Genomic DNA, 13118 nt, shown 5'->3' with positions numbered 1-13118 from the left:
TAAATATCACCAAGTAACGTTATAGTATGTAGTACGACATAGTCAATTGCTAGAATATTGATGTTAAGATCCGAGAACTATTTCTAAGCGTGTTTTTAATGAAATAATCTTTTTAAAAACTATTCACGTCCGACTTACGTTTATTTAAGAGAAATGCCATTTGATTTTTATCAATGAGTTTTCCTGTCTGATTTTTGAACTGTTGATTTTTTTATTATTAAAGATTTTTGTACCATTTTAATTAATGTTTTACTTATTAAATACCATTATTTCTTAAAATCCATTTAAACACTGTTTCAAAGCGTTTCGCATCATTTTCAAACGCCGTATGTGAAGCGAAATTTAAAATACGTCTAAATTTTAGAGTTGTGTCATTCGGACGCTGAAGGATTGGGGGTAGGAGATGTTTCATATTTATTATTTTTTATTATCTCCAGAGTTGAATACATGGTAAAATATCCTAAAATTCAGTTCTCTTTATCGGAATTTTATATTAACAATAATAATGTATTTTTATTACATCCCAACATAGATGAAGAACAATATCTTGGTATTTACAGGGCAAACCAGGCTTTCACGAACGTAAGCCTTCCATATTCTTCTTCATCTATGTTGAGATGTCAAAAATAACGTAAAAAATAACTCCTAATTGGAGATAAACAAGTATTTGGACACACTCAAAATGTTGTATATTAATTTTCCGTATTATAAATAGCTATTCCTATTCAATTACTTTTATCTTACCTTATTTTAAAAACTAAATACAATTGCACTACCGGGTAATATGGCACTACCGGGTAATATGACACTTCCGGGTAATATGGCCCTACCGGGTTATATGGCACTACCGGGTAATATGGCATTACCGGGTAATATGGCACACCCTAGTTAGTGTATGGTAAGTTCGCATGCGTACCGCGATCTGCGGGGGCTTCTGCGTCCTCGGTTGCGGGCGGGACGGCGGGCAGTAGGGCAGCGCGTCCGAGGGGCAGTACTTGAATCCCGGCGCAGGTTGCTGGCCCGGGGGGCTGCAGTACCCGGCCGAGTGGCGGCGCAGCGGGGGTGCGGGCCGCAGCAGCGCCAGCAGCCCGCGCTCCGCCCCCGCGCCCCCCGCCAGGCTGGCGGCGCGGCTGCATCTGCCCACACATGACGCATTCAGATGCCATATTTCACAATATAGCCCTATTACTGCCAAGTTGCTCTGGACCAAAATCCTTATTTCCAGGTATTTGATTTTTTATGTTGATTTAAATTGATGCAGGGTTTTCACTTCAAATTGAACGTTTTAAAAACCAAATTGGATGCCTTAATCGAATAAGTCGATTTTACAAATCAAATTGACCTTTAACAAATCAATTTGGACGTTTTACAAATCAATTTGGTCGTTTAACAAATCAATTCGGACGCCTTAAACATCGATTTAGACGTTTAGCAAATAAAATTGGACGCCTTTTAAATCAAAATAGACGTTTAACAAATTTAATTAGACATTTTAAAATACAAATTGGACGTCATATTGTATTTCATAAAACGGTTAGATTAAAAAAAAATTATATTCATATTTGTATACATATACCGTCAGTGTAAATACCTTCCCATATCTTTTATTCTCGAGACAAGCAAGTGCGTTAGTCGTCAAGTTGGCGAGCCTGCGCGGCGCACTGCCATAGCCTATGGGCGCCACGTGTACTCAAGTTTTCAGACAATATTTTCAATACTACTCTGAATCATGAATACTATTTTTAATGTATTTTTAAAAGTTCAAACGAATTCGTTTTAAAATGCCATAACTAGGCGAAACAACCATCACACCAAAATATAATTTTTAATTAAAGTTTTACTTAGTAAATACCACTATTTATTAAAATTTACTATGACACGTGTTTCGATGCAATCCGCATCATTTTCAAACACCGTATGTTGCCGTAATTAAAAATGGATGGATTTTACCACAAAGTGACTGCCAAATCAATTAAAAAAAATAATAAAATACAGCTTAGTATATTAAAAAAATCAGTGTTTGATTTAACATTTAATATATTAATTGAAATGGAATTATACAAATTAAACGCCAAATCTATTATATAAAAAGTTATATTATATGTAAGACTTAAAAAATTCACGCTATGAATTGTAACTTCAACTTTTTTCAATTGGTAGCTAGGTTATGTGAGAATAAAGTAAAAAAAAAAATTCAATACAAGAAATGATGTAAACATTAGTAATATTTAAGACTAAAAAAATTACGCTTTTAATTTTAACTTAAATTTTATTCTCTAGGTAGCTAGGTTATGAAAGAATTTATTTATTTATTGATTTGGCGTTTAATTTGTAGAACTCCATTTTAATTAATGTATAAATTTTAAATCAAACACAGATTTTTTGAATTTACTAAGTGTATTCTTAAACTTGGTAGACTCAAAAAATCTGCGTTTGATTCAAAATGAATACATAAATATGTAAGATTAACTTGAAAAAAGCAAGAGACCCCACATTGTCAAAATAAAGTCTGGCACAACCCTCCGTAAGCTGACTTTTTTAGATACATTGAAGCCTGTTGGCTTGGTCGGGTCACGCTTATTGGATTAGGATTAACTTTTGATATAATTTAGGAGCACTCGCTGACTTTCAATGATATAATAAAATAAGCACTTTTATGTAAACTGTAAAAGGTGGAACGTACTAATTTAACCCCAGTTCTATTATAAATTTAGCATTACCATAACAAAAGTATTAGTGCAATATAATTAGGGTTTAAAATTATACGACTCATGTAATAATGCTATGCTTTTAAGGTACTATTTATAAAGTTTTCTTTGAAATATAAAGATATTATCGAAATAAAATATGGACACCTGAAAATCAAGTATTAAAAACCTTTAATTTTTTAACACAATAAACCTTTAACACAATAAATTATGTATACATTAGTTTATAATTGCAAGTGGTTAGTATGTTATTAAAGCATTTTAGTATAATTTTATAAAACAAAAACATTTTTCATATTTTGTGTAAATAAGCAAAATAGGTAAACATCGATTATTCAAAATACAAACTTTTCTAAAAATCATTTTTGTTGATTTCAAACTGGGTTTATTTCAATAAATATGAAAAAAAAACACCAATCACATAAAAATTTATCTCTATTGAATAAATACACTTTTTTTGTAACCGCAGATAAACGTATTTTCCTCTCTCATAATAGTTACCTATTATTCCACCGACATTTTCATTCTCATATAGCAGTAATATCCTTCACCCTTAGCTTTTTCACTCACATCTTCTGCATAAAATCAAACATATTCCACTTCTATATCCATGAACCTGAAGTTCAGAACTGATCCCCTTGCCTTCATATAATCGGGTTCAAGTTGACACCTCATTGATTCGATGCGGTGCCCTATGGACCATTTGGGTGCAGCTAAGGGCTAGAAGAAGATCGAAAATATCTAACCTCTACTATTTCAATTGCCATTTACAAATGATTTTCCTGTTATTATCTGTTATGACTTTGATAATTAAAGCTACAGTAGATTCTATGATCTTCATGTTACCCACTTTTCCCTTAAATGATTGTTGAATAAAATAAATATTTATTTTTACCTGGCCCTGTTGGAATCAAACCCGTGATCCGCGGGTCCTGCTGTGTTTAGTCCATCGGGATGTAACTGCTGGCTAACTACGCTTCCACCCTGCGCCCAGGCTACTGTCAGCCAATCTGGAACAATAAAAATATTATACATATATAAATATCATTCAATAAGTAAATATCATTTTTAAAATGAGTTTTACTTGGAAAATGCCACTTTTTCTTAAAATCTATTGTGACACGTGTTTCGATGCATTCAGCATCATTTTCAAACACCGTATATGAAACTTAGTCTAAATTTTATAATTGTGTGGGACACGTTGAATAATGACGAGAGGGAAGAAGCTGTTTCTTATTTTTATTTATTTATCATTTTTTATCAGTGAGAATATAGACAATTGGGGGAGGCTATAGTCATTATCATACTGTTAACAAAGGGTTTGTTATTATTTACAATTTTAATGAATTTATATTGTTTAAAAATGTTCCATATTGGATTAAAAATTGTTTATGCAATTATCATATCAATATAGAAATATCATACCCCAAGATATTAGGGTGATGGTAGCTAATTTGAAAATGGTATCCATCATTGTATGGTACAAATAAATATATTTTTTATTACGTTAAAAATAAAACACTGGTGTACTCAAATATACTGACATCTAATAAAATAAATGTGTCATACTCATATTCACAGATGTAAAGTAATGTACGTGTGACATTTTGTGGGGTGATAACCACACAATTAGGTTATTTCGATATCCATGCTTTCGAGCCACAAAAAATATAATTTTTTATTCCGGCGTATCTTTGCGTCATCAAAACCCACCGAATTCATTATAAAATTCTTTATTTTACAAAAAAAAAAATTTATTAAACAGTTGTCAATGTTATATATCGATTCCCAACAAAGGTTATTTAAGACTTACCGAGTTATAGTAATTACCCCACGATTGGTCGGTGTAAAGTGATATACGTGAGACATATGAAGGTGTAAAGATAAGTGCATGAGCCATATGTAGGTGTAAAGATATATTCATGAGACATTTGTAGGTGTAAAGTTAACTACGTGAGACATATGCAGGTGTAAAGTAATGTACGTGAAAAAAATATAGGTGTTAAGTTATAGATATAAGACATATGCAGACGTATGAAGGGTTTAAAATCCTACTCTTTGTGAGTCAGTATTTCCCCATTTAAAGGAAAAATATATTATTTTGACATTAACGTAATGTAGGCTCAAGAAAAATCATTAACACATATCTAATTTTAACTTTATATTATTAAATATTTTTTTTATTTTTAGTAAACTTTAAATCGGGTATCAAAATAAAAACGCAAACCTTCATTTTGGACTAATTTATCTAAAAATAAAATATCTATTATGGGGGCATAGCGATTATTTGGTAATGGAAAGAAAATGTGCAGTAGTTATAAACACCAATTCTTGTATTTCCCATCTCAGCACAATAAACAAAAAAATAAATGAAGCTGGAATCCCCATCAAATTTGATAACGGTTTCATCTCCGGATTCCAGAATGTCATGTTAGGATTTCAAACTAAACCTGAATAGACTCTGACGGTTTCTCATATCCAAGAGACTTAATGAGTAATATTCTGGAGATATTTAGACAGAAAACGAGTCTTGAGTAGGGAATACTATCCCAATGTTCTTTTTCGATCCTGGCATTATAAAAATAAATAATTAAAGTTTTACTCGGTAAATACCACTATTTAATTGTGGTATATACCAAGTAAAAATTAAATTAAAAATAGATAGATTTTACCATGCAGTGGCTGCCGAATCAATGAATGAAATAAAAATATAACCCTAGGATCAAGGGATTGAACCCAGGATAGATGAAGAAGAATTTTATCACAATTTAATTTAAAAAAATTTAAATATCATAGTAAGGTTTCAAAAAAATTGTAATAAATAATAACGTTTAATAAAAGGCCAAAGTTCATATATTTTGAATATTAAATAATAATATTTTAATTCAGGCCATTCTTATTCTATCAAAATATTTTGAGAAACAAACACCCTAATACTAAAAATAAATTTCATTAATTGATTCGGCAGTCACTTTGTGGTAAAATCTATCCATTTTTAAATTAATGTTTTACTTAGTAAATACCACTATTTCTAAATAGTGGTATTTACTAAGTAAAACATTAATTAAAAACTAAACTTAAAACCTAAACTTTTAGTGACCTGAAGCCAAATTTACAAAAATTGCACTATTTAAATTATACTAAGTTATTATTATTATAAACACTTATTTTAATTATGATTTTCTCATTTTTTGACATCTCATCACAGATGAAAAAGAATATAGAAGTCTGGGCATTTACGGGGTTTAAGTGATCACTTTACACACGTGTAACATTCATGATTAAAATGATTTCTTTTGCGACCTTTAGTAGTATTTTACGAAGATGGCGTTGTTATTAAATTAAAATTAACATACAACATTTTGAGTGTGTCCAAATACTTGTTCACAAAATCTGGATTATCTCCAATTACAGGAGTTATTTTCATATTATTTTTTGACATCTCATAAAAAAAAAAATTATATAAAATTAACATTATTTAAAATTATTATAAAAATCATAAATTTCTCACAATTCATAGCTTGCTATATTTATTTTTTTTTACATATTTTATAGGTGTAACAAAACTTTTATAGGTGTGTAAAAATATTTGTAACCAAATTTTTAGACTTTATTTAGACTTAATACACAAAAAAAGTTTTTCATAATATTAGAAATAAAAATAAAAATATAAAAATCTCTATGCACTCCAACACAATTAGTATGATAGCTTAGTGTTAAAAATATACTATATTTATTGATTCAAATGAATTTTATTAAATTGCTGAATAGCTTCAAATGAAAAAATGTTTAAAAATGTCTAAACCAAATTCTTCTTTGAACAATAAATGAAATAAAAATAATGGTTTTGGTAAGGGAATTCTACTGCTAAAATTTTAATCGAATTCAGTTTATTGTAAAAATGTGGTGGTTCATGATAAATTAATTGATTTCTACAATTGGCGATGCTTTGATGTTTTTATTTGATTGAAAATGCTATTTTATTAAAAAATATATTTTACCATTAAACAAGATTACTTCAGAATTTAAAATTACATTCCAGCTTTTCGGTTTTTGGGTGTATAAAAAAATTTAACGACCAAAAAGTCAGTATTTTGACAAGAAATACTATAGTATGTTAGGCTGTAAAAGCTTTTCAATACTTTTTAATACGAAAATGTAACAAACAAAAAATATATGAAAAAAGTAAAAAGACATCGAGTCCATTACTCTAAATTAAAATAAAATGGTTGTTAAACGCATTGATAGACCAGAGATTTTTGGTTTTGTTAACTATATTAAACTAAATTGATAATTATTTACAACATTTAGAGTGTGTCCAAATACTTGTTCACAAATCTGGATTATCTCCAATTATACGAGTAAATTTTCATCTCATTTTTGACATCTCATCAAAGATACTGATATAAGAGTTTCTGCTCAGTAAAAAGCATATTTTCATCTCACTAATATATGTCTCTAGTGAAGTTCTAGTGATTCAAGAACGATGTTTCTGAATTGGTTCATATATATAGAACTTCCAAGAATTTGAGTAGTGTGGCTGTCAATAATGGGTAGAATTAGTGAATGTTACACGTTTGTAAAGTAATCACTTAAACCAGCCTATGACAGTCATTAGCCCCGTAAATGCCCAGACTTCCATATGCTTCTTCATCTTAGATAAGATGTCAAAAAATAATATGATAATTATCGTTCAATGTCTAGGCTTATTTTGTTTATTTCAAAAATCCGTGCCCAGCCACGTGTTTATGTGGCTCAGTCTAGTAAAATGGAAAAGAAAGAACATAAAAAGCACATATTTTGAATATGTTTCATTTCACAACGCTAGGTGGTAATGAAAATATTAAAAATGTATTAAACAACAATGTAGTTGAAATATTGAAAATGCTAAGTGACAGCAGCTGTCAATAAGAATGTTTTCTGCCACGAGAAAGGATTCGTTTAGCGTTTATTATTTTTTCTATCAATAGATGGCGCTGTCATTGGGGGTAAAAAACTGTTTGATAAAATACGCTTTTACCTTTCACAGGTGTATACAAAAACGAGCACGTATTCAAATGTAATATTGAGTTTATTTTTTTTCAGATACTTCTATTTCACCATTTTATTATTATCAATTTGTCATTATTTATTTTTTTAGACACTGGATTATTCAATCTACGGATGAATTATCTATATAATATGTTCAAAAGTACGAGTTTATTATGTGTTACTTCATATGAATATCATTAAAATAAAATAAAATAAAATAAAAAACCTCTGAAGGAATATCGCTTGTTCAGTTGTAAAGAGATCAATCTGTCGGCGTCGGATTTCTTGTTTGTCACGTCACTTATTAAATACGTGACGAAGTACGAGGAATCAGTAGGTAAATGTTTGGTTCATTAAGTCCTACGATGCGCATGTATGTGTCAAGTTCGTAAATTGTAATATGTACTCCGTGAACGTATTAACGAAGTTTATTAAAATGCCTCGCTTGTTTTTTGAATTGCTGCTTTCGATCGAAAGGGATCAATAAATTGCGATAAATCAAGAGTATCTATGAAAACATAAAGATAGGTATTATTTTTGACATCTCATCAAAGATGAAGAAGAATATGGAAGTCTGGGCATTTACGGGGCTGACGACCGCCATAGGCTAGTTTAAGTGATCGCTTTACACACGTGTAACATTCACTAATTCTACCCATTATTGACAACCACACTACTTAAAATTTCGGAATTTCTATATATATGAACAAATTCAGAAACATTTTTCTTGAATCACTAGAACTTCACTAGAGACATGTATTGGTGAGATGAAAAGAAACTTTTTTTAAAGCAGAAACTCTTGTATCAGTATGTGAGGTCCGAATCCTAGATTATATGAAATTACAAGAAACGCCAGAAAACATAATTTTCATTTTTATTATTTATAATGATTAAAGAAAACACTTGTTTTTTACCACTTGAGTTTTATTATAGACTACATGGTTTAGAAGTTTAACTTCCATCATTCAGGTCTGTATAGTAACTAAAAAATAAAAAATAAAATTTTTCTATAAATAAGGAGAGGGGAAAGTAAGGGGAAGGGGTTAGTCAAGGGGCGGAGTTTGAAAACAAAGGAAAAATGGAAAGCAAAGGTGAAGAATTTTGAAACAATATATTATTTAATAAATTATTATTAGAATTTAGGTTTTTTTGGATTTCTAAATTTTCAAGATAATTCATAATTTGGCCTTTATATGGAACAAGGTGTAATAATTTTAATTTATGATTTATGCTTATAATTTGACCAGTTCATTTATTTACAACATTTTGAGTGTGTCCAAATATTTGTTCACAAATCTGGATTAACTCCTATAATTGGAGATAATCCAGATTTGTAAATAAGTATTGGGCACCCTCAAAATGTTGTATATCGATATTGAGCATTCGTTGAGTCCTCAGTATTTACACAAAAATGTGATTATTTCCTTAAGTTTTATTTTTTTGACATTTCAACAACAGTATGAAGAAGAAGAGTGTACGAGCGTCATAGCCTTGGATAAGTGATCACTTTACACACATTTAACATAAAAAAATTGTACACATGATTGACAACCACAATACTTTTTTTTTAACTTCTAGATATATTGATCAAACTCGTAACACAGTATCACAGCCATCTTTATTCATATTTCTAAAGCAGAGACTCTTTTCTTTGTACGTGAGGTCTAAATTCTAGATTATATTTGCATACTTGAGAAACGATTGAAAAAAATGATTATCAATTTATTTTAGCTTTATAATTTGACCAGTTTATTAATTACCAAAAAATTTAATGTGTCCAAATTCTTGTTGACATACAAATACAAATCTGGCATACAAATCAGGGTTATCTCCAATTAGGAGTTATTTTTTAAATTTTTTTTTTGACATCTCAACATAGATGAAGAAGAATATGGAAGACTTACGACCGTGATATATTATTTATTTATTATTATTATTTTTCTGTTTATTATTATTAAATTTTATTTTCATTTTTATTTTTTTTATTTTCTTTACATTATTTCTTATTTTTTATTTTCTTCCATATTCTTCTTCATATATGTTGAGATATTAAAAGAATAATGTAAAAAAATAACCTTTAATTGGAGATAATTCCGATTTGTGAACTAGTTTTTGGGCGTACTTAAAATGTTGTAAGTTATACATTGCAAATACCACTTAGAATCCATAGTGACACGTTCGATACATGCAACATCATTATTAAACACCGTAACGTTTGTGTTACATTCAACATCGTTATGAACGGTATTGTATTTTGACGTGGAATGCTTTGAAATACGTGTAGTAATAGATTGTGTCACTGAATCTATCAATGAAATAAAATTTCGTCTTAATTATAAAGCTGAAATCGGTATCACGTAATTTGTTAAGCTCTTTTTGTATTCAATAAAACAGTTAAGAGGCTGCCTTGAGAAATAAAAACTAAAAATGCCTTCTGTAAAAATATGTATCTATGAAGGGCATTTTCTATTTCTAATATCTTCTTCTAACCCTTAACCGGACCCAATGCTTATGTTATCTCGATCGTTAAATACGCGAAGGAAAGGTGATCAGCCCTGTGTTTCAAGTACCAGTCTAAGGTAATATAAAAAAATGTTTTAGTGAAAAATCCCTTAGATTTATTGTAACAATATTTATGTTATTTTTATTATATTGGACAATGGATAACTCACCCTAAGGGCGTTTGTTCACTACACGGGATTTCACCTTCCGGCAGTCCGGATTTGAAAAATGAAAAGGACTACGACAGTTTAGCGTGATCAAATTTACACGCAACATGTTCACGTACCGATCGAGAGCACCGATCCGAAGAAATATGGACAAAAGCACAAGCCAATCATCGTTTTAACACGCTAACTGACGTGCCGGACGGTAAAATTCCGTGTAATTCCGGGTAGTGGACAAGCGCCCTAAGGATGAGATGTAAATTTTAATGGCAGAATAATAAACGTTATACAGGAGTATAAAGTGATCTCTTAAGCCAGATTAATGCCACGTCATAAGCCTTGAGATGCTCAGACTTTCATAAATATTTTTCATATCAAGTTGAGACACTTTTAAAACATTTATTTTGATTCCCCTGGAAATCGAATCCGGGACCTTTAGCGCGGTAACAAAGCGTTCTGAAATCTTTACTACGAAGACAGACAAAATTTATTGCATATTTCTCAAAACGTAAGTTATAAGAATATCAACGTGAAACAGTTTTTTTTACATTTCACTTAAAATCTATTGAAAAATCTATTTTTAATCTATCTATCTTTCTGTTTACCTGAAAACCTGATCCTGAAAATGCCAATTTTGTTTTCGGAAATTGCAAACAATCAAATGTTCTGGAGCACGAAAATTGTTCACAATAGAATTCGATAACCAGGTCCAAATATTACCTAGACTAGAGAATAACCATAATAATTCGGATTGCTTGTTAAACTTGGGAATTTACGGCTAACTACCCGTTTCTACTGCCTCCATTTTTCAGTGCAGTAAGGCACCGACGGAAAAGGGAAGGTTTTCAAGAGCGAGAATGCGATTAAGATCCTTCCTCTTTCTGCTCGATGCCCTCGTTTCAGTTAAGATTAGCTTTTCTCCGCAAACCCACAAAGTAAAACAATATTTGGTATTGACGTTGATTTATAACAGCTGGATTTCGGTCGGGTGAAGAATTCCTTAGCGGGTTATACAAACTGAATACTTCTCAATGTATTGTGCCTACACTGTACATTCCAATGACCACCATTTAGATTTACTAAATACATGGCATGAGGATGATCTTATATTCAAATATTTTTTGGTGTGTTTAACTCATTTTAAAATTTACGTGTACATATATAACGTAATTTTTTTTTTTTAATAAATTTTATTGTGAAATGTTTTTCAATTATATTGCAATTTTAAATGTTAGAGATTTATTGTATCGCAATATGGAGGTTATGTGAACAATTTTACCTTTTTTTCATTTCATATAGGCTTATTATTCTTAACTGCCAGGCGCCGGGGGGTAGTTTATTGTATTTTATTTTTTCAAAACATATGACATACATAAGTCATATATACATATAATATAATATTCCCGACGAGTAATTTCTATTTCTCATTTTGGGACATTGGATTAAGGTTAACAAGACTGGAAATCAAATAATAAAGTAACATTTTTTTAAAAATAATCACAACTAATACTAATACATAGCAAAATAAAAAAAACAATAAACAGGTATAATAAATAGGCATAAGAAGCATATTTAAAAGAAATAAATGAGGAAAACATAAGGTAAGAAGCATATTTAAAATAAACAAATGAGAAAATATAAAAAAAATTAGAAAATATAACAAATGAGAAAAAAAACATAAAGTAATATCTTTCCATAAAGTACTTTTTCAGATCATTTATTTTGGACCCCCGAATGGGTTTTATTTTATATATCGCTCACTCCTTTCAAGAACGTCATAAATAAAAAAAACTTGATTTTTCAGAAGAACGTTTATAAAGTTTAAAAATATAACACAGTGTATTGAAAATAAATATCATCCACTTATTGAACTTTTTACTGTGCAACAGATCTTTTTAGGTGAAACCTGAAGGTTTTTTCTCTATTTGAAAAAAAATAGTTTATTTAAAAAAATTATTAAACAATACCTTTTCTTCAAAATGCAAAAACAACATTTTCTGCCCTGTAGCGGGTAAATATAAAGTTAAAAATATGCCTCTTTTGCTGGGATATAGTACATTTTCTGGGCATTCCGAAAACATGCACGACTAAAAATTGACGATTTTTGATTTATGACGTTCTTGAAAGGAGTGAGCGATATGTCAGGCAGCTGGTTAATTTGGGTATTGGCAATATAGTTTAACTGCAAAACTGGCGTCGCGGGTTGCATTTTTCACATTTACCTTCCCTATCCTTACTATACTACCTACAGATAAGCCTATAAAAATATAGACTTTGCGACTTATTTCCTCAAAAAAAACTAACTTACCATTACGCCACTTCCCTGCAGGAGTAGGCAGAGAGAATAGAACGTCACACCAAACTGTCTTTGCAAACTATGTTCGTCTCCTCCACATTCATGCATCTCCTCACACATACCCACCAATCATTCCGACACCTGACCTGGCCACTTTCGGGTATTAGAAATAGTAGATCATTCCAAGTTTTCTTCGGTCTTTCCCTGATTCTATTACCAACCACATTCGCCCCAAAAATTTGTTTTACTATCCTTTCTTCACTCATCCGATTCACATGCCCAAACCATCTCAACACACCTTTCTGAATTTTATCGATAATGCTTATTCTTGCCTTGCATTTTTTTCCTTATATTACCATTCAAACATCTCGGCTGTCTAAACTTAAGGCACAGTAAGGGACATTTTTTGTAGTACTT

At 30.4% G+C, this 13118-nt stretch overlaps 1 protein-coding gene across 1 annotated transcript in view; it reads right to left on the bottom strand.

Moving 5' to 3' along the window:
- LOC148307423 (atrial natriuretic peptide-converting enzyme-like) overlaps window positions 1-13118 on the bottom strand; it is a 231209-nt gene that overhangs the window by 47236 nt on the left and 170855 nt on the right. The window contains exons 3-4 of the mRNA XM_088263429.1: window positions 3604-3718; window positions 917-1136 (exon numbers count right to left, since the gene is read on the bottom strand). Coding sequence (XP_088119555.1) covers window positions 917-1136; window positions 3604-3718 — 335 coding nt within the window. The remainder of the gene's footprint in view (window positions 1-916; window positions 1137-3603; window positions 3719-13118) is intronic.

Source organism: Brachycentrus maculatus, unplaced genomic scaffold, assembly GCF_059751285.1.
Source record: "Brachycentrus maculatus isolate JH-2025_06_01 unplaced genomic scaffold, ASM5975128v1 h1tg000199l, whole genome shotgun sequence".
In the NCBI taxonomy this organism is placed as follows: Eukaryota; Metazoa; Arthropoda; class Insecta; order Trichoptera; family Brachycentridae; genus Brachycentrus; species Brachycentrus maculatus.
This window is presented reverse-complemented; position numbering and strand designations above follow the sequence as displayed.